A 23,546-nucleotide genomic window follows, 5' to 3' on the forward strand; every position below is an offset into this window, starting at 1 on the left:
TATGTATTTCAACGATTTGTTTAGACCTGTTGGAAAGGATGGTCCTGGGCTAGGAGGTCCAGGTGGATCTCCTGTGCGTAGTGGGCTGGATGGACCGGATAGGGCGGTTGGCACGGCTAGACCAGACACTAAGTTAAGACCGGGTGGTCCGCCTGACTCAGATGGATCTGATTTTGCTAATAAAGGTCTAAATAAGGGTACCGGTTTACTGCAATTACTATTCCCAACAGTAATATTTTCTGCGCACTTAGTCAGTAGCGTCTTTTATGCGGTCGTGTACTCGGCAATAGCCAACGCAGCGCGCAAGGCCGGCCTGTCCGGAAATGTGTTAGAACAGCGCATCAAGCAAAATAAAAAGATCTTAATCACCTTTGGGATCGTAGTGCTAACTAATTTGTCTTGTTGGCTCCCATTCTGTACGCTCTGGTTCCTTCAAACTACTATTAAAGATCTGACCATTTTCTCCGGAGGACCATACTCCATATCTGGGTCAATGTGGATCGGGTTAGCTAGAAATCTTGCAATGACCCTAATTGGCTTGAATGCTTGTTTGAATCCAATTATCTACTGGACACGGATAACAGAGTTCCGTCGGACGCTATTTGAGATACTTCACGGTTGTCGTAAATGCTACCAGAAAAGCGGATCGGGTAACCTAGACGCGGTGAATGTTCGAAAGAATTCACTGACCAAGAAGCGTTCCGCAACAATCCCAAATGCTGAAGTCGCAAACAAATCAAGTGTTTACACAATCACAACGTGAATTATTTCGAAGACAACAATTTGGCGTGGCTGTACAGTTGCATTTTGTTAAATATATTCGCCCAAAGCGCATATTTATTCAAGACATAAACCTAGATTTCCTTGCAATTAAGGAAACTCTGAAACCACAGCTACACAGTGACTTACGATGAGTTACGTCCGCCGCGGATACATGCGGATTAGTGGACGCAGACATCCGCAGGGTCGTAAGTAGACGTTTATCTTTGTTACTTGCCACCTTTCGCAAACCTCAGAAATGGTATACGTTGGGGTCCACTAACACAATAGATAACAATTAATCATACACTTGATTTATATGATTGATTGTACATTATAGTCAATAGAATCAAACGTAGATAATCATTGCTAAGCTTTGTGTTTAAGGCCCTTATAAATATGCTTTTCCTGTGCAAATTTCTTTCACAAGACATCCGCACCATACGTGAATCTACATTACGACTGATGGTTATCATCGTATATGCCCCGTGAGCCGGCTGCGAGCCTCTACTATGACAGCTGGCTGGAGATATTCGAAATTTTGGGCCCCACAATAGATTATGACATTAATAAGAAAGTGGTTTTTCAAACAAATCGAGTATATATTGAGTGAGGAAAAACTTACTGAATTAAGGCTTAGATATATATCATTACAGTCCATCGAATCGACATTGCATTTAATGTTGATTATTGTTGGATCACTGGCAATTGATTCCATGGATCGGATCACCTCTCCAGCCGAAACGATTTCGCACTGGCATGCGTTGATATGCATGTACACAGCATGCAGTAGGCAAAATTCGTCTGAACTTCAGTGGATTTTGTGGGGTTTTTTTTCTTTTGTTTACTCATTCTACACAAACGATATGCCTCTAATGGGCATTATGTTTACTTTCCCCAGAAATAGGGATTAGATTAAAATTCCCGGGGAACCACTTCCATTGATAAGTGGATACCAGGCACGACCATGGGGTTTCGAAAAGCACCCTAAACAAGGGAAGCAAGTCTTTTCCAGATCACGAAAAATACATCTCTTACCAAGTATTTGGCTTGTGAAACCCTACAAGTATTGAAAATATATCCCTTTTTCAGTATTTTAAACATTGACACCCTTATAACGTTATATAGGCCTATACGTAACGTACCTGCCATCTCTGTCCTCTTTTCTGGTATCCACTCATCAATGGAAGTGGGCCCTCGGGGCGGCCTCTCAAACTCTCGGAGGAACCAAATGTGGCTTTGGAAAGTCGTCCTAAATCGGATATACCGCTGTAACCATAGTAGCAACCAGAATTATGCACACGAAACGCATATTGAATGTTTCCGTTGGAGATGCTAAACGAAAAAAATCTCTTGTCACACAATTTATTTGCATTGCAGAACAGAGTTTTACGACCATGACGACGGGCCCAAAAGTCTCTTCCAAAATCAAGTAACGTCGTAAATAAGCATTCGCGATCTCCATAACGAAAGGTCCGGAGTCGTGCCAAGCCCGCAAAATTTTCAAATGTTCAAAATTTCGCAGGGTGTCGCTGCGGATGCTGACTAACGCAAGTAACCGTTAATATACGCAGCTATTCGTATGTAACAATCCGTAGCTGAGACGCAGATCATCAGTGAAAATTTTTACATCGCGTCCATTTGCGTTCATTTGTGTCCATCGTAAGGATCCGCAAGTACTCGTATCCAAGCGCTTACATCCGTTTGAAACTGAACTGAAAAAAACCCGGCATGTTTACTTTAAAACCTTTGATTATAGCTCTCAAAAGGGGGTGCATGGGCCGGCTGTGCCCCCTGGATCGGCCAGTGTTCCTATTGATAGATAGGCATATCACTTACACCTTTTATATCGAATTTTGTGATTGTTTCTATAAATGTTCCTAGCTACTGATCACATTCACTCTCTAGATGAAAAGGGTGAATAAGGAATGGCGTACGACCCTAGTTGCAGTCGAAAATTTAGAGCGTTTTGGCCCAGTGGATTAGACTAACTTTGAAACAAAGGGACGTGGGTTCGAATCCCAGGCATGGTGTAATTTCTTTCGGCAAGAAATTGATCTATATTGTGGTGCACTCAACCCATGAGAGGTGGATGGGTATCTGGAAAGAATTTATTTCCTCGAAATGCTCCCGCGCTCTTAAAGGCTGCGGAGCTCAAGCCAGTGTGACAATATCCTAGTCTTTTGGAAGCACATAGGACGTTATGTCATAATGTGATGTGCGCTATACAAAAACGCCGAAGTTATTTTTATTGTTATTATTATCATAATTTTTTTTTGAAATTGAAATGGTTTATTCAGAAAACTTCATCGCAGCCAAAGGCTGAATTGCGAAATTCTGTACAAGGTGAAATACAAAATATATACAATAACAATTGCAATAACAAAATGACATGTAAAAGTAAGTAATAAATGAATGAATGTTATATGTTGAAAATCATTATCATCATTATTATTATCATTATTTGTGAAATGAAACCCCGCTTCCAAAAATTAGTAGTCCCGCTGGTGTCTCCCCTTTCAGAATTGCCTCTAAATAGCGCGCCCTGGCGTAATCATACGGTCATAATGACTTTACATTAAAATTATGTGTGACTTCAATAAGTTGATGAGTCATCATGAAGGAAGATTCTGATCTTCATCAGTTTTTGGTATGGTAATTGTGACGTTTTTATGATAAGTCGTACTTGATACCAGTATTGGGATGTTGCCATTCTCTCCACCCCAACACACACATGCGCTCACTTACATGTGTTATCATTTACAAATCCAATGTTTATTTGATTGATTTATTGATTGATTGATTGTTAAACTGTTACATCATTGCTTCTTGTGAGTGTTTCAACTTTTCATGATTCCGACTTCGTATGCCTTTTGTAATCTAACATGCATGTATAATGTATTTACTTTGTTTATTTTTACCATTTGTATATACTTGTTTTACGCTTTTAGGGACTCTTTTAATACCAGCTTTTGCTGAAATGGCACCCTATTGAAATATTGTTCAAATAAATAAAATCAATAAATTGATTGATTTTAGATATACAACTTTTCATGATTCCAACTTCGTATGCCTTTTGTAATCTAACATGCATGTATAATCTATTTACTTTGTTTATTTTTACCATTTGTATATACTTGTTTTACGCTTTTAGGGACTCTTTTAATACCAGCTTTTGCTGAAATGGCACCCTATTGAAATATTGTTCAAATAAATAAAATCAATAAATTGATTGATTTTAGATATACAATTATTATACAATGTATTCTTCTTTTTATCAATTTCTTTCACAATGTTTTGAATGATATCGAGTTGTCATAGCTGTTGTAAAATAGAATATAAAGTAATATATTTATCTACCTATTTATGCACTTACTTTATGGAGTATATTTTTATGTCTAATTAATCGTCGTAATGATGGTTTCACTTTCGTTGTTCTATTCCCTGGATATACTATATATTCTTCTTTCTTTTTTTTCTTTCCTTGGCACTTTGAAACTTTTGTATAAAGTGCTTTATAATTTTTGTATATCATCATTATTACTATCAACTTGTCCGTGAAAGTATGAAAATGTGCAAATACAATGTAATTTCTCAATATGTATGTTTTTTCGAGGCGATCAGACGAAGTTAGCACTTGTTATAAGAAATACAGCCCACCCCTCCCCAACCTCACCCCCACCCTTCCCCCGTACTTCCGGAGTGAATGAAGGATAATTAACATCATTGTTCTTCCCAAAGGCTTAAATAATCATATTTCCAAATTTTCCACCGCTAGTTATGAATTTGTATACAACTCACGCTTATTCAATAATTGTATTGATCTAAATTAGTAGTTCGACTAGACTGTACAAAATATGAGTGTACTCAACCGAAAGAAGAATAAGAAAAGGTGGGGAGAGGAGGAGAAAGAGGGAGAGAGAGAGAATGTTTCATACACGTCATTGGTTGCCAGTAGATAATTAATGTAATTTATTGTTAAAAATTATTAATTGATTGATTGATTGCTTGATTAATTGCTGAATTTATTGATTGTCGTGCTTAGTATATACAATAAAGTAACATATTGAACAAAACGGTACTGTAATTACGTGTACAGTTGTTCAGAAGTAAAAAAAAAATAGTGATCTTTTTTTATATTTCTCACCGTTTGCGCGTCTATTGATATTACTTTAAATGGCCTTTTATACGCCCGTCCTACAAGACGTATTATAGTATCACGCTCGGTGTCCGTCCGATAGTCCAGGATAGGCCCCATAGAAAATTGACCAAACCTTGTTTTTTTATATATACAATATTTTTTTATGGTTTCTTGTCAATTCGAGGGTGCTGATTACGAATCTGGATGATGCCACTCGTGTAACCTTGAGCATTTTCCGCAAATTGGCAAAATCCAATATGGCCGCCAAAATATGCAAATTACCCATGAAAATCATAAAATTGTCCACACATTGGCTGTGAAATGCATGAAATTGCATGGCAGGAGTGAAATACAATCTTAAGAAATAATTTTGAAAGAAATATTTATCTTCCTGATATTCAAAATGGCCACCATAGGCCATTGTATACACTATCATGTACAATACGAATAGGGAAAACTAATTTTCACAAAAATTAGCACTAAACTGCAAAAATCGCGATGTATGAACGAAGTAATATATGCAAATCATCATTACTAATGAGATATATTATTTATTATGTCAAATATGGGAACATTGCTGTATTTTGATATCTAAAATAGCCGCCACTGGCCCAAAGACTATTATGTACAATGGCAATGGCCGGGCCAAAAAAATGACAAGATTGAGCATTAAAATGCATATTTTGAAGATAAACGAGTGGAATACTGACTAAAAACATTATTGTAAATATGCCGTTTGTGTGATAAATGGTGTATTTGAAATTCAAAATGGCCGCCATAGCCCCTATATTCATCATGTACAATGCGAATGGAGAAACTAATTTTCACACGAGTAAGAAACATAAAATGCATGTAATTGTGATCTATGAGTAAAATATTGCCTGCCAACATGTTTTATAGCAAGATATATCATTTCTTTAGTCATACATGTGATAAATACTGTATTATGAAATTCAAAATGGCCCATATATGCCCTAACAGTATTATTTAAAATGTGAATTGGGACATATAATTTGGATTATGCTAGACTATGACATCCATATAATCCTGTTGTATGAGTAACACGTTATTTGAAAACCTTTTTTTTAATCATCGCATTTCTTCTTCCATATAGATGATAAATACTTTTTTTGACATTAAAAATAACCTCTACTAGCCCTAACTAAATTACGTAACATGCGAACAGGGAAACTAATTTTCACAAGAGTGAGAATCATTAAATGCATATAACTGTGATGTACGAGTAAAGATATTGTCTTAAACATTATTTCTAACTAAAAACATCACATATGGGTCATGGACATGGTGGAGGTATGATAAATGCTGTACTTTGAAATCCAAAATGGCTGCCATAGGTCCTAAAAGTATTGTGTACATTGTAACATGGGACATATAATTTTGACAGAATTTGGCTTTGCTCGACTCTAAATATTGCATATAATTGTTTATTGTGATGTAGGGGTGAATTATTGTCTAAAACCATGGTTTCTAATGAGATATATCATAATGTTGTGTAATTAAGGTGATAAATGCTGCATTTTTTAAATTGAAAATGGCCACCATAGGCACTTATCGTATAATATACAATTTGGGTGGAGACAAATAATGTTCACAAAATGGGCATATGGCAGCCATTTTGAATGTTGAAATACAGTATTTAATCACCTAAATTACACAAGATATGATATATTTTGTTATAAATCATGTTTTCAGACAACATTCCAATCATACATCACCATTTGACCAAGCAAAGCTAAATTCTGTTGAAATGATTTGTTCCCTTCATATTGTGCATAATACCGTAAGGGACTGTAGCAGCCATTTTGACTTTAAAATAACCGTATTTATCAGCTAACTGGCAGAATAAATGATATATCTTAATAGAAATTATGCTTTCAGACAATATTTTACTCATAGATCACTATTACGTGCATTTATGGTGCTCACTCCTGTGAATATTGGTTTCCCACTTTGCATTGTACATAATACAGTTAATGTTGATGGCGGCCATTTTGAAAATCGAACTACAGTATTTTACACAAACTTGAAACCTGAAAGATATATTTCGATAGAAAATACGTTTTTAGACAGTATCCAGTTAATTTATCACATATATATGCATTTTAGCGCTCACTCTTGTGATTTCCTTTCTACCATTTCTCATTGTGCATTATACTTTTAGGGCCTATGGCAGCCATTTTGAATATCAAAATACAACATTCACCACATACATGGCATATAAATAATATATTTCGTTAATAATTATGTTTATAGTCAGTATTCCACCTGTTTAATCTTTATAATAAGCATTTCAGTGATCACTCTTGTGAATTTTTGGCCCCCATCGCCATTGTGCGCAATACTGTTTGGGCCAGTGGCGGCTATTTTAGATATCAAAATACAGCAATGTTCTCATATATGACATTATAAATGATATATCTCGTTAGTAATAATGATTTGCATATATTACTTCGTTCATACATCGCGATTTTTGCAGTTTAGTGCTAATTTTTGTGAAAATTAGTTTTCCCTATTCGTATTGTACATGATAGTGTATACAATGGCCTATGGCGGCCATTTTGAATATCAGGAAAATAAATATTTCTTCAAAAATTATTTCTTAAGATTGTATTTCACTCCTGCCATGCAATTTCATGCATTTCACAGCCAATGTGTGGACAATTTTATGATTTTCATGGGTAATTTGCATATTTTGGCGGCCATATTGGATTTTGCCAATTTGCGGAAAATGCTCAAGGTTACACGAGTGGCATCATCCAGATTCGTAATCAGCACCCTCGAATTGACAAGAAACCATCAAAAAATATTGTATATATAATAAAACAAGGTTATGCCTCTTCTATCCTGGACTCCGATAATTGATAAATAAATGATCAAATGAATAAATGAATAAATAAATGCTAAGCAATCAAGTAACCACTATGTCTAGCTCCCCTCAGACAGCGATCCATCTATTGGCACCCACACATCCATGCACGCGCACACAAGTAAACCAGTCTTGATCACGTCTACATTTAATTAGAGTAATTATCGAACTAGATTTATTAGCATATTAAAATACTGAAACTGACCATACAATCAACCTCTCCCTCACATTCACTCACCACTCCACCTCTATCTTTTCTATAGTCGTCAGTGATTTTACCAACCGGCACAAATCTAATTTTCGGTCAAATTTTCGAAATTTATTTTTTGGATATTCTGAAAGCCCGTGATTTACTCAATTGATTTCCCAAATTTCAGGTGACATTTCGTTTTATTTAAAGAAAAGAGAAAGAGCATATTCAGATTTCTTACGAACCAGCTCAAACCCCTCCTTTGATTTAAAGGCCTAGTCACACCGCCCGAACGTTGTTGGAGCGGTCGTGGAGCGGAGAAAAAAAAATCATCACCACTCGCTACCGTTCACCATTTTCGATTTCGATTGTTTATTTTGTTTTCGATTTTTGTTTATGATTTTTCCCCCAATTTTTGAGCGAAATTCGACCCTCTCTCCCTACCGCTCCAACAACGCTCGGGCGGTGTGACCAGGCCTTTACGAACTGGCTTAAACCACTTTTTTGTAGGTGAGCGGCCAGAAGTCCAAAAGTGGCTTATTTCTTGACTTTAATCGTCCCGGTTGGATCAAAGCAAAATCGTACATCAAATCAAAAGAAATTTTCAGATTTTTTGGAAATTGGGCATAAAAATGCCGAAATGTTTAGCATCACCATGGAAAGCAGCCTTGAATAAGCCTCGTTCATTTTAAATACTTCATGAATATTTATCATGAATATTGATTTTTTTGTACTCATTCAATTGAATTATCAGGTACTCAAAAAACATTTTCAAAGGATAAAGCCACTTTATATTGTGAGAAGAATTACTGGAAAACAACTTAGCATAAATTTTTTGAACAGTTTCTCAGAAATTGTTTCCTAGCAACATAACTTTCCTTAGCAACCATTTAGCTTCTTCAGTCAACCACTTATTTTTTTTCCATTTCAACCGAATATTTTTTAACTTAGGTGAAATTAAACCAAATAAGTTACACCAATAAAATCATAAATGATGTTATTGAAAAATAATAAAAAGAACTGAAAAAGCCATTTTATCTATATATTACAAACCTCACATAGATTTTCTAGGCTCTATATTGTTACACATATCCTGATTATGTCACATACTCTATACTAATTTGTGGTGAAAATCTTAAGGTTCATATAATGATATTTGATCAACTTGTCTTCAACAAATTGGCCATTTCATATTATCCATGGATACCAATTTGTTGCTTAGCAACACTCTTTTCCATATAGTAATGACAATTCTGACACTCTTCCCTGTGCAAATCTGTGGAATAAATAATCCATTATGAGCAATTGTACTGACACAATTATCATATATATGACCTCGTTTTCATATAATCATCCATCAAGCTTACTAATCTATTACTTCCATGGAGACAAGTGTGTAGTAACGACTATGTCGCCATCCTTCATCTCGGCCAAATTTGCTGAGAAAGTAGAGTTTCATAAAGTGAAATTACTGTAGCTGAACCGACTTTCTTTTCTGTCGAAAATTAGAATTTCCACAATATTTTCATCACAAGCACTATTTTTTGGCATCTTTTGCAAAGGGTTTTGCGCTTCGTTTATATTCTTCCTTTTCACCCGACAATGCTGACTGTGTGTGCATTTTCATCAATGTTTACTTTTTTGTTCTTTTCAACTTTATTACAAGTCCCTAGGCGGATCCAGGGTTTTTCAAGGGGGATGGGCATTTTGTTCAGGAAAATTTTAAACAACAAAAAAGTGGCTATTTTTCCTGCAAAATCGATGTCATTTGTTCAAGGAAAATTTGACAACCAAAAAAAAGGTCCCAATTGCCTATGCATGACACATTCCGTAAAAAAAAGTTTATTCAATTTCATGGGTCATCCTCTGTATAAGCATGGTGGATTTGGAAGTGTTAACTTTTAGTTTATTTATTTATCGGAAAAAAAATCCATTTACATTTTATAACATTTCAAAATATAACCAACAGGAAAAGTAGGCCTACATAATATAAAATTGCCTAATAGTCAACATATTTTAAGTGAGTTCTTGCTTAACATCTTAAATCAAATGCACTACTTCAAAACATGCCTGCCTATATACGAGAATTTGTTTGACTAATGACTATCTCATATTACCCATGGATACCAATTTGTTGCCTAGCAACACTCTTTTCCATAGCAATGACTATGCTAACACTCTTTTCCCTGTACAAATATGCGGCATAAATAATCCATTATGAGCACTTGTGCTGACACAATTATCATTATGACCCCGTTTTCATATAATCATCCAACATTCTGACTATTGTATAACTTCCATGGAGACAAGTGTATTGTCACACTATTCTCTAGCAACGACTTTGTTACCACTCTACATCTCGGCCGAATGTGCTGAAAAATAGTGTCATAAAGTGAAAATACTATAGCAGAACAGACTTTCTTTCCTGTTGAAAATTTGAATTTCCACAATTTATTGAGTTTTCATCTCAAACACAATTTTATGCAAAGGGTTTTGCGTTTCGTTCGCAAAGGCGTTGAGGACAACTATGTTTTTCCTTTTCATCTGACAATGCTGACTGTGTGGGTATTTTCATTAATGTTTGCTTTCTTCTATTTGTTCTTTTCAACTTTATAACAATTCCTTAGGGCAGATCCAGGATTTTTCAATGGGGGGGACATTTTGTTCAGGAACATTTTAAACCACCAAAAAAGTGAGATTTTTATTGGGAAATCGAGGTCATTTGTTCAAGGAAAATTTGACAAGCAAAAAAAAGGGTTTCCAATTGCCTATGCATGGCACATTCCCGTAAAAAAATATGTGCCTCTCAAAAGTGAATTGAATTAAATTTATTACAACGTCACTGGCATTCGCCAATATTTTGTTCAAAACAAGAAGTACAAAATGATACAAAACAAATATACAATTAAAGGAATATAAGCAGATAAACAAAAACAAAATTGTATTTAGTCAAAAAGAGAAACAACTGATGTTTACTTATAAACAATAAATGCCTCATGACGTAAATAATATAAGGGATTGATAAGCATCCAGGCGACATATATACAGTGCGTCCCATAAAAAAACGAAACCGAGATTGATCGATGATTTATCATAACTTATTCTTAATCAAATTTCATAAATGGCCCACCATTTTAAAGCTTAGGGTCTCTTCATGTGGGGAAACCAATGTGACCCGTACGTCAGGCATGAGTAAGTAAAAACAATTTGAAGAGAGGAAACCAAAAAGTCGTTTGACGAGCGGCATCTACAGTTTTCTTTAAAATTTACATATTCAGAAAGTTCATTTCCTGCCCTTTCATATGATACCACAACCAATAAAGATGCCTCAGAAATAAGAAATTTATGTTCATTTTAACAAGTGCTTGCAATTCAATAATTTCATTCCACAAACTCGTCTGTTAGCTAGCTTGATTAACATCGACCAACCACTTCCTTTCATTACCGATCATCCATGCATAAATTCTTTTTCTACTTCTGTCTAGTGCGAGGAAAGGCAACAGTCAAACAAATGAAATTATTGAAATGCAAGCACTCATTCAAACGAACATAACTTTCCTATTTCTGAAGCATTTTTATTGGTTGTGGTGTCATATGAAAGGGCAGGAAATGAACTTATCGAATATGAAAATTTTAAAGAGAATGTCAGAATGTCAGATATCGCTCGCCAAATGACTTTTTGGGTTCCTCTCTTTAAATTGTTTTTACGTATTCACGCGTGGCGTATGGGTTATATTGATATCTTCAAATGAATGAGGAGACGCTAAGCTTTAAAATGATGGGTCATTTATGGAATTTGATTGAGAATAAGTTATGATAAATCATCGATCAATCTCGGTTTCGTTTATTCTGGGACGCACTGTATACATAGATACATACATATAATTATACATACATACACACATACACACACACCCACACACACCCTCATTCATAATAATAATAATAATAATAATAAAGGTATATTTACCCAGGGTAGCCACTTCAGTTCCGAAAACTGTTCTCCCAGCGGGCCCTGCTATTATTACCCGGCTAAGCTAGGCTACCTTCTCGGTGCACACAGCTTTTTGAGGAATTACTTCCTGCCGGTACCCATTTACCTCACCTGGGTCGAGTGCAGCACAATGTGGATAAACTTCTTGCTGAAGGAAATTACGCCATGGCTGGGATTCGAACCCACGACCCTCTGTTTCAAAGTCCGAAGACTAATCCACTGGGCCACAACGCTCCAACGCTCCACAACGCTTCATACATACACACACACCCCCACGCATACAGACAAACACTCGAACTCACTTTTCCGATATGTATTTTTTTATTGCATTAAGCTTGACACCTTGTTACGGCACATCTTGGTTAAGGTGCACATTTCAAGATAATTAAAAAAGAAAATGCTACCAAGATGTTCCGATAGTGCACCTGTGCCTTGATGGGATATTTTATTGCCACAATGTGCAACTATAACGTCTTGTGTCTGCATATTTTGGCAACATTACTTAACAAGTAGAACGTCTCTGACAGTCTCGCCTGCATTTCGCGAGTCAATATAGCAGCAGTGCTGACTTTGAAAACGACTATTGAATGATTATTCATAAAAACACTATTCAAATGATAAAACACTATATTCATTTACCCTAAATGACCTGATCATGTTACCCAAGTCTCATGCAAAATAAGTGATACTTGATTACTCTGTCATCCTTGTTCCATTAAATAGATCCATAAACTTTCAAAATATGATAGCAATTCAACAAAAACTCTCAACATGGCCGAAGTTCGTTGACCTTATATGACCTTTGACCTTGGTTATGTGACCTGAAACTCGAAACGGGATGTTAAGTGATACTTGATTGCTCTTTTGTCCATGTTTCATGAAGTAGATCTATCAACTTTCAAAGATATGACGAAATTTCAAAAACTTATCCCTAGTTAAGATGTCGATTCCCCAACATGGTAACGTCCATTGAACCTAAATGACCTTTGACCGTCATGTGAACTCAAACTCAGACAAGAAGTTAAATACTTGATTACCGTTATGTCCGAATTTCATGAACTAGGTCCATATACTTTCTAATTTATGATGAAATTTCAAAAACTTGACCTTGGCTAAGATTTCATGTTGACGACGCCGCGCCGCGCCGCGCCGCCGTCATCAGAAAAGCGGCGCCTATAGTCTCACACGTGAGACAAAAACCAAACATGGCGGTTATTATGAAGTAAAATGTGATAATAGTGGTGCTGGGTTAGAGGAAAACAAGAAAGAATAGAGTGTTTCTGGCACTTCGTTGTCATGGTTACGACTTAATAAAGAATAAAAGAAATATTTGATGTAATTTCATGTCATTTCATATAGGATGTCGCAATACGGCGTGGCTCTATCTCGCCGGTGAGAATGAATCCTCGAATCGTCAGGGGTAGGATTTGTCTGTCTGTCTGTCTGTGGGGGTGATTTGCCTCTACGTCCAATGCCATTTCGTCCAATAGCCACTTTCCAAAAGCCACTTCGTCTAAGAGCAATTTCGTCCAAAAGTGACTTCCTCATGTCCTTAAGAGCCACTTCATCCAAATATCACTTCGTTTGATAGACAGTGTCTTCGTCCAATAGCTAGTTGGACCAAAAACCACTTCGTCCAATAGCTAGTTCGCCTAACTTCGTTGCTAGATGGTCCAGTTTTCATTTGGTCCAATTCCCAGTTAGCCCAATTGACTGTTGTTCAAATACCCACTTAATCCAGTTTACAGTCGCTCCAATACCCACTTGGTCCAATAACCATTTGGTCCAATTCTCACTAATCTATTTATTTATTCATTTATTTATTTTGTATCTATTTATGAGAAAATATTTATACAGGATAAAAACATCCGATAGATTACTGTTTTACATCAATGTCCTGATTATTTTTTTTAAACCCCATAAATTTACTATATCATGATGCAAAATAAAAATAAATATTTTTTAAAGCAGTATCCTCACTCGGATAATAAAGTGCCAATTCAACACTGTAGGAACTTCCACAGCAACGGCACCCCGAGCAGCCGATTCAAGTTAAAATTTCAATGATAAAAAACAGCTCTCCAAAGGGCTGCCATTCCACAAGCACCCAAAGCGCTAAGCTAGCACCCTATCCTCCAGAGTGTATGACACAAAATTTGCAGGTAGGGCTTATCAATTACCTTTTTTTGTTTCTTCTTTTTTGGAGGGGGAGGGGGTCCAGTCGATTGGGGGGTACATGCCCCCACCCGTAGCCACTAGATTTGGACATGAAGGTATAAGTATTAATGTGTTTGAAAATCCATGAAATTGTAACCTTTTTTTGCATTTGAAACAAATGGCAAGTAAGAAATTATTTAAGATCTGAAGAGAAAATTATTGTACAATGTATATCTGATATAAGGAAATTCAATTATGTTCACAAATGGGTCGAATGTGTAAGGGTGTGTGTGTGTTGGTGTGTACATATCGCATATAAAACAAACAAGGAAAAGAGAGAAAAGCTCGTCCGGTCTTTGTTTTCTTTCTTATGTAAAAAAAATTAGTTAATTTATCAAAAGATATAGATATTAAATTTCCAGTATTTTCATAAGTATGAAATATATACATACGTAATAAACAATAATGCGATAACCATATACAAGAATAAACGGAGAATGTCGAATTTCCGGCTCTAAAACAGGATAATCTAAAATAGCCTTTGCTCACCACCAACTGCCAAGGAGTAGCGGTAAAAGTACCTGAATAAAATTTAAATTCAGTCGCTTGTCATTTAAGGAATAGAAGAATTACAATTGGTACATGCCATAACTAATAAAATCAAAGATTTTTACGAAGACGGAGCACGGCTCTCACAGACAAACGAAAAGTCAAGAGTCACAACCTTTAATTTCACAGAGTGTGAAACTGAGTTTCATAATAAGAAAGTTACAATGTATGAAAAATGCACTGTACTTAAAAAGGCACATCGTTACACATTTAAAGGGTCCCAAACTCAATGTTGTAATGAGAGTGCCTTTAAAAGAGAAACCAACCAGCAGCCTAACGCCAGCTCAACTCACATCTGGCCAGCAAAATGAAACCTTACGGAGCTGTGTATTCTAATAGGTCATTTTCAACGATGTTACACTAATTCACCACTCAATACATGCGTACCAAACTGATTATGTTACTAAGTAGCAAAACAATTACTTTCCTCTCAAAAAATTTTAGTTTCTTTGTATGAATAAAATTATAGTCTAATTAATTCTTTGTATTGTTTAAGGTTATATTAAAACTAGTCATTTATAACACAGAGTCAATGAAAGACTACAGAACGAGTTGGCATATTTCTCGTCCTAGAGAGACTGGATAGGTCAGGCATGGTGCTACCAATATGGCAATGACATACGCTCGCTATGGAAAAAAAATGAAAACCGAAATGCTGAGGTTTTTTAACCCTCTACTTCAAGCAATACTTATAGCGCATGTGACTACAAAACTCTAATATTTATTTATTTTTGTTGTGAAAAGTATAAAAAAAATCAATAATTCATGAAAACAAAGTTTATCTGCTTCATTTTTTCTTCATATTTTGCCGATGTACGTACTTGTTTACAAACGTGTCTGCTTATCTCATGAGGAAATCGAGTTTGTGTGCACAAGTTTTAAAAGCGTGATGTCCCAGTTCTGGTTTAAGACGATGTATGACTAAGAACAACAACAACAACAAATGTTGTGAAGAGGATCAACGTGATCGACCATCATAATTGTTTCCATTTTTATCGTGAACTTTTAACCCATGAAGCATGATATGAGTTGCCCATTAGATCAGAGGATTTGGGTAACAATTATGATAAGCTGAAGAGGTCCACGCTGACAGTGGCATCGATGATACTCAGTAGATAGACCGCCTTTTCACAAAAAAAATCGTAATGTGAATGATGATTCCAGTGAAAAATAAGGCGAATGACGAATATTTAGCACATGTGGGTCCAAACTAGAACGTGATTAAAATCAGCTTGTCATTTATGTTTCTGTACATGATTTCGCATTTCAAATTCGTATAACCTTCCACTCTTATTTTCATTCGAATATGTATCGTCTATTAAAACACGAGCTCTTTCCATTAATAGAAAAATCGTAAACCAATATAGAGTATAATGCACTTACATTATAAACAGAAAATGGGCAGCTTGTTGAATCAATTTGTTGCTCAGGATCCTGGTTGTCATTATGAGACTCGAGCTCATAAGTTATGTGTTCTCATTATACAACATGCTTAGAATGGTCCATCATTTGATCTGTTTATCAAAACGTCTTGCGCTTCGCGCTCGCATTATTTGTATAGTAAATGCACAGTGCTTGTAATATCCCGTCGTGGAATAAGAAATAAAATAAATAAGAAGTTATATCAATATCAGTTATTATGACAGGCCTATACAACTTCGCGTTAAAAGCAATTAAAAAGCTGTGAATTCTGGCATAGCGCAGATAAATCAGAATTAGATTATTATTTAGTCGAAAGTGATATCATTCGAAGAATAAATATGAGCACATGAGCAGAAATACTTTGGAGTAAAGGGAGAATGGCCAAACATATTTTTATTGTTATTTATATTCTTCGAATCTCATTTTATACGCATAAACCTATGCGAGAAATAATTAGAGGTGTGCGGACTGTCCTGTTACCTTTCCTCATGTGATCCCTAGATGGCACTGTTCTACAATTGGGACATCAGCAGTTCGAGTAGAGTCGATGTTCAAAACTAATGCAACGTCACAATAACGAGGGAGACGATAGGGGGCAAGATTATTGCCAGAAAGTTCTAAAATTTATCGGAAAATCAAGGAGAGGAGAGAAAAAAGGGAGGGAGAATTCAAAGGAAAAGGGAAGGGAGCGGAAAGGAAATGGAGGAGAGGGAAGATAGAGCAATGAAATATAGAAAAAAGAAATAGGAAAGAAATAAGAAAGACAATGATTAGAGAAGAAGGGGAAGGATAAAGACAACGGAAATTGAGGAAATACGAAAGAAAAATGCGTACATGTAAGAAAGAACAAATTATCCACGAATATTAGGAAATAAGGAGCGGTAGTAAAAGAAAAAGAATGACAAAATAAAGTGGGAGATATGACGGCAAAGGAGGAACAAAACTGTGCAAGAGAAATAAGAAATGCTGGAGGTAAAAATAAATTGGCGAAATGCTGAGGGAACGGCTGAAATGAAAAATGAAAACAAAAAATCTAAACTGCATCTCAAAACTTTGTAATTGACAAACCTGAAAAATATGGAAATCAGCCAAATCCCAAGTTCAAATACTTAATAAGGAAAATTTGGAGAGCACATAATCTTATTTGCAATCTACGGAAATATCAACTATTTCCCACAACAAAGGCCAAGATAGTGTCTGTTTCATTTTAATAATCTGAAATAATCAAGAGATTGATAAACAGATATAATGATGAATACATGAACTAATATCATAACGTAATGAGAGTTTGAGTATTGGAGATGTGTGGGTGCTGTTCGCGCCCATGTGTGTGAAAAAGAGTGTGTGCGATCGTTGTAAGGGGGCGTGTGCGTGTTGGTTGTGCGATCGCGTGTGCAAGGGGTGGGTAAGGGACATAGAGACATCTCTATGGTAAGGGATGTGTGTACACAGGTTTACCACATATGGGGATGTTGAATGGGTATATTAATTGCAATGTTTCAGACGATAAATATTCAATTAACCGCCTCGATATCTGATGTGATCATGAACAAAACTCTGGTTTCAACTCTGGTCTAAAATAATGTGGTTTAGGATGTCATGGCAAATACCCAAAGATGGCGTGCTTCTCCTTCCGAGCAACTTCATGAGAAATTGCAAGACGTTTTTACTTTAAAGTTGATAGGGAAGGATTTTGTGTCCTCTTGAAATTTTGTAGGAATCGGCAATTTAAAAAAAATAGTAACACCAAATATTATTGGCTCATTACGGTGTTTAAGTTTAAAATGGTTTGTGTAATTTCTAGTGAGTGGCACATGATCTTTACAAAAAGGTGGTTTTTCTAAATGTGTTTTATACCTGCTCAGCTCTCTAAACGATTTCCACTCTCTTACACGTAGAGGGTGCATGACATGTATTCATTCAGATACTTACTGCTTTCCATGAATTTTTAGTCTTTCTAAGTCTCCCTTTGTGTACCTTCAGACACCAAGGAATTCGTTGAGAATAATATCAATTCCTCCAAGACTCAATTATTTTTTTTTTCTTCATGGTTATCTTGTCTAATCAAGTTTTATGATTACTGTTTTGACCTTCTGTTCATTAAAACCCATCCAGTTAAAAGTAGCCTAATGCTTTGGATCGAAAAGTCCCCTTTCGTAAACACACAAGTAGAAAGTATACTTTTTTCTAAGTGCTTTGCCATCTCAGGGTTGGCATCAACTGAACTTCCAAGTTCCACTAGGATTCTCTAATCCTCTTATTGTCCTTTTCATTTTTTTTACACTAAACATTATTTCCAGAGCACTTTGAGGTTCAAAATCAGTTCATAAGTCCATAATACACATTAAAAGAGGGTTCTGTTGTATTTAGAGCCTAAAACTAAAACCATGGACCTATAGGTCCATGCTAAAACTAGCGTTCTTGTCATGGTAATTTATAGAGGTTATAACTGTTTGATTGGAGAGAACTGCAATCGGATATTTGTCAGCAAATTTCCAATCTCACCAACGGAAGGTGATCGGAACCATGGATGGGTTTAGAGATTCGGAAACTGCAAAAGCGATATTATGAAGCGGAAGTTAGGTGACATGATACCCAAAAGCACAAATCAAGCTTACAGACAGTCGATCGATATTAGTTATACCAATATCATGAATATTATACACGAGACGAGGGGAACAACCACACAGAATCAGTGATCTATACACTCTAAAATTCAAATAGTGTACATAATAGGCTCATCATTATCTTGCTTTTATGGATTTCTGTAGTCTGAAACTGGTTGAGATAGGCTCTTTTCAATTCTTTGTGATTTTTTTTAAATATCCATGTTATCATTATTATTAATATTGATATAGTAATGTCGACATTATCGGCGTGACTGATCAGATTCTGCAGGGGGAATAATGTTTTTCGTTTGTCGAGTGATTACGAGATCGTTAACGCAGCCAGATCGAGACTTCCGTACAGGCAGAACGGGCAACATTTATGGAAATTTACCTGAATAGCATATAAGAAAGGTAATGGACTGATAACTTTAATCTTAATGCTTATAAGCAAAACATCGTCATTCATGGATTATGAATATTCAGTGTTCAACTGAACGATGGAAGGGAGTTGTCGATGATACTAAAAGCGTTTCAGTCTGACAATAGTATGATGTGAACAGAAAGTAAAATCAGACAAACAAAACATTCAAAGTTTCATCGAAGTCGGACACGGGATAAAAAGTTGTATCATTTTATATAGTTACGCTTTATTTCGGAGAAAAATATCTAAGCATTTATTAAGTAACATGCTATGAGCAAACTGACGACGTCATATCACCTACTTATTCTTTTCTATTTTATTATATAAATGACATGATTTATTTTTCAAATTTCGTCCACAAGAATGGAAAAATTAGGTTGATCCAAAATGATATTCGGGAAGGTGGGGTAAGTTGGGCATAGGGGTAAGTTGGGCCATCCCGCAGGCCAATAATGAATGAGTAAGACATTATGGTGGTGGTGTCATATATTGATGACCCATTACATTACCACATTGTTGTCAACGTTGAAACAAAAAATAATTTTTCAGTTGAAATATACAGATTATTTTTTTAAAGGCGTGAAATAGATAAGCGCTTTTTACCCACATGGATCTTTAAATATATTAAAGGCATAAGAACAATCTTGTTAGTCCAGGTATGGATCTTCATTCTTGTTATAGTCGTTTACATGAAGGATGAATAAGAAATGTGTTGATGTGAAAAAAAAGTTCGGACTGGGGTAGGTTGAGCCAGCCAACATGGGGTAAGTTGAGCCATGGTAATTCATATGGTAGTGTATACATTAAAAAAAAATGAAAAGCCATTGATATTCAGGCAGAAAGGACCAAATTCACAAGATAGTTGTTTTACTTTTAGGCGTTTTTTTAATTCTGTTTTTATAATAACAAATTTAAATAAATCACAAAATTTGCAAATGATTGTTAGGGACCTTTAGGGGATGTTACAGTATTTTTCATGTTTATAGAGAATTAGCAAGTGAAAAAAGACTTTAGATGAAAATTTTCATGCTTGTTCTTGTCCCATACATTTTTGTACATAATTTTTTGTGGCTCACCTATCCTAAGTGTAGGGCAGGTTGAGCCATTTTGAAATCTTTTTTTCAAAGGTGAAAGTGACTTTCAGTGTGGGGTACACTGTTACATAAAAGTAAAATAAAATGTTTCCAAAGTACTTATTTCTACAAGATTATGAATCATGTAAATTCCAACATGAACAAAAAATGGCTCAACTTACCCCGCCCTCCCCTACTCTTTAAAATGCTTTCTTACATCAACAACAGCAAAATCTTCCAAAATTTTAAGAGATCTTGTCAAATGGGCGCTTAATAGAATTTTTATTAAAAATACAAATTATGATCTTTATGATATTTATAACGGCACATGCATTCTCTGCTGAACTGAAATCACACACACTCGCAAAGTCTTTGTCGAAAGTTGGTGAATCAAAAAGTCAGTTTCTTCCTTTATTTTCAATTTTTCGTCAGCTTCGAAATTTAGGACGAAACTGCTCTCCCGGTTCAACCAATTTTCGACAAAGACCTCCCAGCTGTTCATTTTCATTGACGGTTATTTTCAATACATTGCTCTTGAATCCGTCATGCCTCGTGGAACGAAAACTTTTTTTATTGAACTTAACCTGATTGAATGAAGTAAAATTGAACAAACATTGACAAATTCAGAAAATTGAATGATTTTGACTTCTTCCTGGATGAATCAAAACATATAGACCTACATCAATTTAAATTCTTATGATATTTACTTAACTACAACGTGTGTGATAATCAAAATGAGAAAGTGATTCGTATGTCATTGTCACATGTATTTTTTTTTCTTATAAGATACAAATATCGAATAATAGTCTTGCAGATTTTGATAAAGTTGCCATTAATTTACAATGAGTTTCAGTAAAGGCAATTCACAAAAATCATATTCTGTTGGAGGCAAACAATGTTTGCATTAACGTATGAGGCATTCAAAAATTTCATATTTTATAACCATGATAATTAGATACAAAAGAAATATCGATTTTAATCTGCCATCAATTTATTTGTCTACATAGGCCTACCAACCGTGGCGTTCGTGTAACTGCATTGTGGAGTTTGAGAATGTCGTAACTTGCTCATTTGACATCCAGTTTTAAATGAAACTTGCATTATTACATTTTATTACATCGAATTTCTATTTAAAATGGACTTGGCCTGTAAACATTATTCTCACTATGAAGTCGTTAACATTCCTTTGCCCTCTTGATGTATGGTAACTTTATTTATTTGTTTTAAATTATATACAGGTCCTGTATTGTTATATATTTTGCATCGTTCTACCTACACGATCTTACGTATTTGCATAATATAATGTCAATCCTTGTAATAATAGACCAGTTCATGGGCAATTTTGGTCAAATGACCTTTCATTTCTTTCATCATGATAGGCAGATTTCAAAGCAAGATATAACGTAAGCTTGCCTTACATAGCAGGATGAAGAAATTGAATAGACCAGGTGACCAGAATAGCACACCAATGAACACTTAATGAAGGTATTTGTTGCATTCCTATACTTTGAATGCATATTACAGCATGTTGCACAATGTACTTGACAATACCAGTCGTTCGTGGAAGCATTGTTGTTTTTTGTGGATGTAAATGAAAACGACAATTCAAAAGAATAAATGAATAATCAAACATCGAGGTTGGTGCTTATCTCATTAGATTTTAAACCACCATGTCACTTTAGTACAAATGACCTTCTTCTGATTATGCGTAGAATCTTTTGATCATGCGCAGAAAGGAACTACGAACTGGCTTATTGTTTGTGAACAAAATGTTGCCTGTGTATCAATGATGTTCATATTTGGTTAAATTCCATTTGTCGCCCATCATACAGTGGCGTACCCAGGATTTTCCAAGGGGGGGGGGCAAATTCGTCCGCCAAAAAAAATCGACATTCAAGCCCCCCAAAAAGGGCTTCAACCACAAATGAAGAATTTCGTACCAGAAAAAAATTTGACAAGCAAAAAAATAAAATAAAAAAGGTCTTCAAGTTAAAAAGAGGGGGCCAGGGATCAGTTTTGACTCGTCAGGGGGGGGGGGCAGGGGTACGTCCCTTGCATGAGTACGCTATAGCGTACTTCATATATATTTTTTCCATTTTCAACTCAATAGGATAAAGGAGTAGAAAGCTAAGGTGAACATCGAACGAAACTTGTAATTATCAAAGTTTTACCTTCAAGAGCTTGCTGACTGAGTGCATTTCTTCCCAAGAAGGTACGTGAAAGACACGTGGAACCGCTTTAAACCTGTCAATCTTAGGGTCTAAAATTAATACCAGGACTGCGTGCTTGAACCCTGTTGATAAGGGCTCCCATGATGCTATTTTTCACTCGGCTGGTATCGGATGCAGAATTCCACACAACGAGAACGTCGGTCTGGAATGTTGGCATTCGGATGTAGGTTTCTCTCATCGTCCGGTAAGAGTGCGACCGGGCGCTCATTGTTTTATCATCGTCTGCCTCACAACAATGTATTTTCTCCTCACGCAGCAGACAGACAGCCCGCGCCTCTGTACTGGATATGCACGTAGTGCGTTCACTAACAACAGTTGATTGTAGGAAAGTTCGTGCCGGGTTTATTTCGTTCAACATCTCCAACGAATAGAGGATTTCTGGACTTAACTGAGGAAATATGTTACTGGGACTGTGGGCTTGGTGTGTTTTGACTGTGTTCAACTTCCGTAGACGGTATGTGAGTTGTCTCTATGTAGGTATTACTATCATCGTCCTGTTTCAGCCGGGCCAACGTCACCATCATGCCTACGCTCTGTCGTGGGGAAAGCTGTGGGGGAGAAGTGAGAGAGGACTCGCTGATAGGGATACGGTGCTACATCGCCACGTACGAGAGGTAAGTTGTATATAAAGTTATATCTATCATGATATATCAATTATATCAAACGATCCAATGTATATAGGCTTCATCAACATGATCAGTAACAAATCAAAATTATGAATCTGCAGTATTCTGGAGAGAAGTCATCATTTTTGTTTGAGATTTATTGATCTTGCAATTTTTTGCATGCAGATAGGGTCCTAAATAAAGTAAATATTTTCGAAAGTTATTCATATCCAAAAGGATGCTCCGGGCTGAGAATAAAATGATTTAATCAGGTTTAGATAAATCAGACAAACAAAATACTAAAAAAATGATCAAAATCGGACCAGGAACAATGATATGCCATTAAAGATTTGCATTTTATTCTGGTGAAACAGTTGTAGGCCTGTCTTCATTCAATGAGCAATGATGTCATATATTCCCACTTGTTCTTTTGTATTTTATTATATGA

At 35.8% G+C, this 23,546-nt stretch overlaps 1 protein-coding gene across 1 annotated transcript in view; it reads left to right on the forward strand.

The window, feature by feature from the left end:
- The first annotated feature begins 22,473 nt into the window (after positions 1-22,473).
- LOC121428861 (ADAMTS-like protein 2) overlaps positions 22,474-23,546 on the forward strand; it is a 33,834-nt gene continuing 32,761 nt past the window's right edge. Inside the window, exon 1 of the mRNA XM_041625731.1 lies at positions 22,474-23,107. Within this exon, the coding sequence (XP_041481665.1) occupies positions 22,892-23,107 (216 nt within the window). The 5' untranslated portion in view covers positions 22,474-22,891. The remainder of the gene's footprint in view (positions 23,108-23,546) is intronic.

The sequence above is a fragment of the Lytechinus variegatus genome, chromosome 15 (genome assembly GCF_018143015.1).
Source record: "Lytechinus variegatus isolate NC3 chromosome 15, Lvar_3.0, whole genome shotgun sequence".
Lineage (NCBI taxonomy): Eukaryota > Metazoa > Echinodermata > Echinoidea > Temnopleuroida > Toxopneustidae > Lytechinus > Lytechinus variegatus.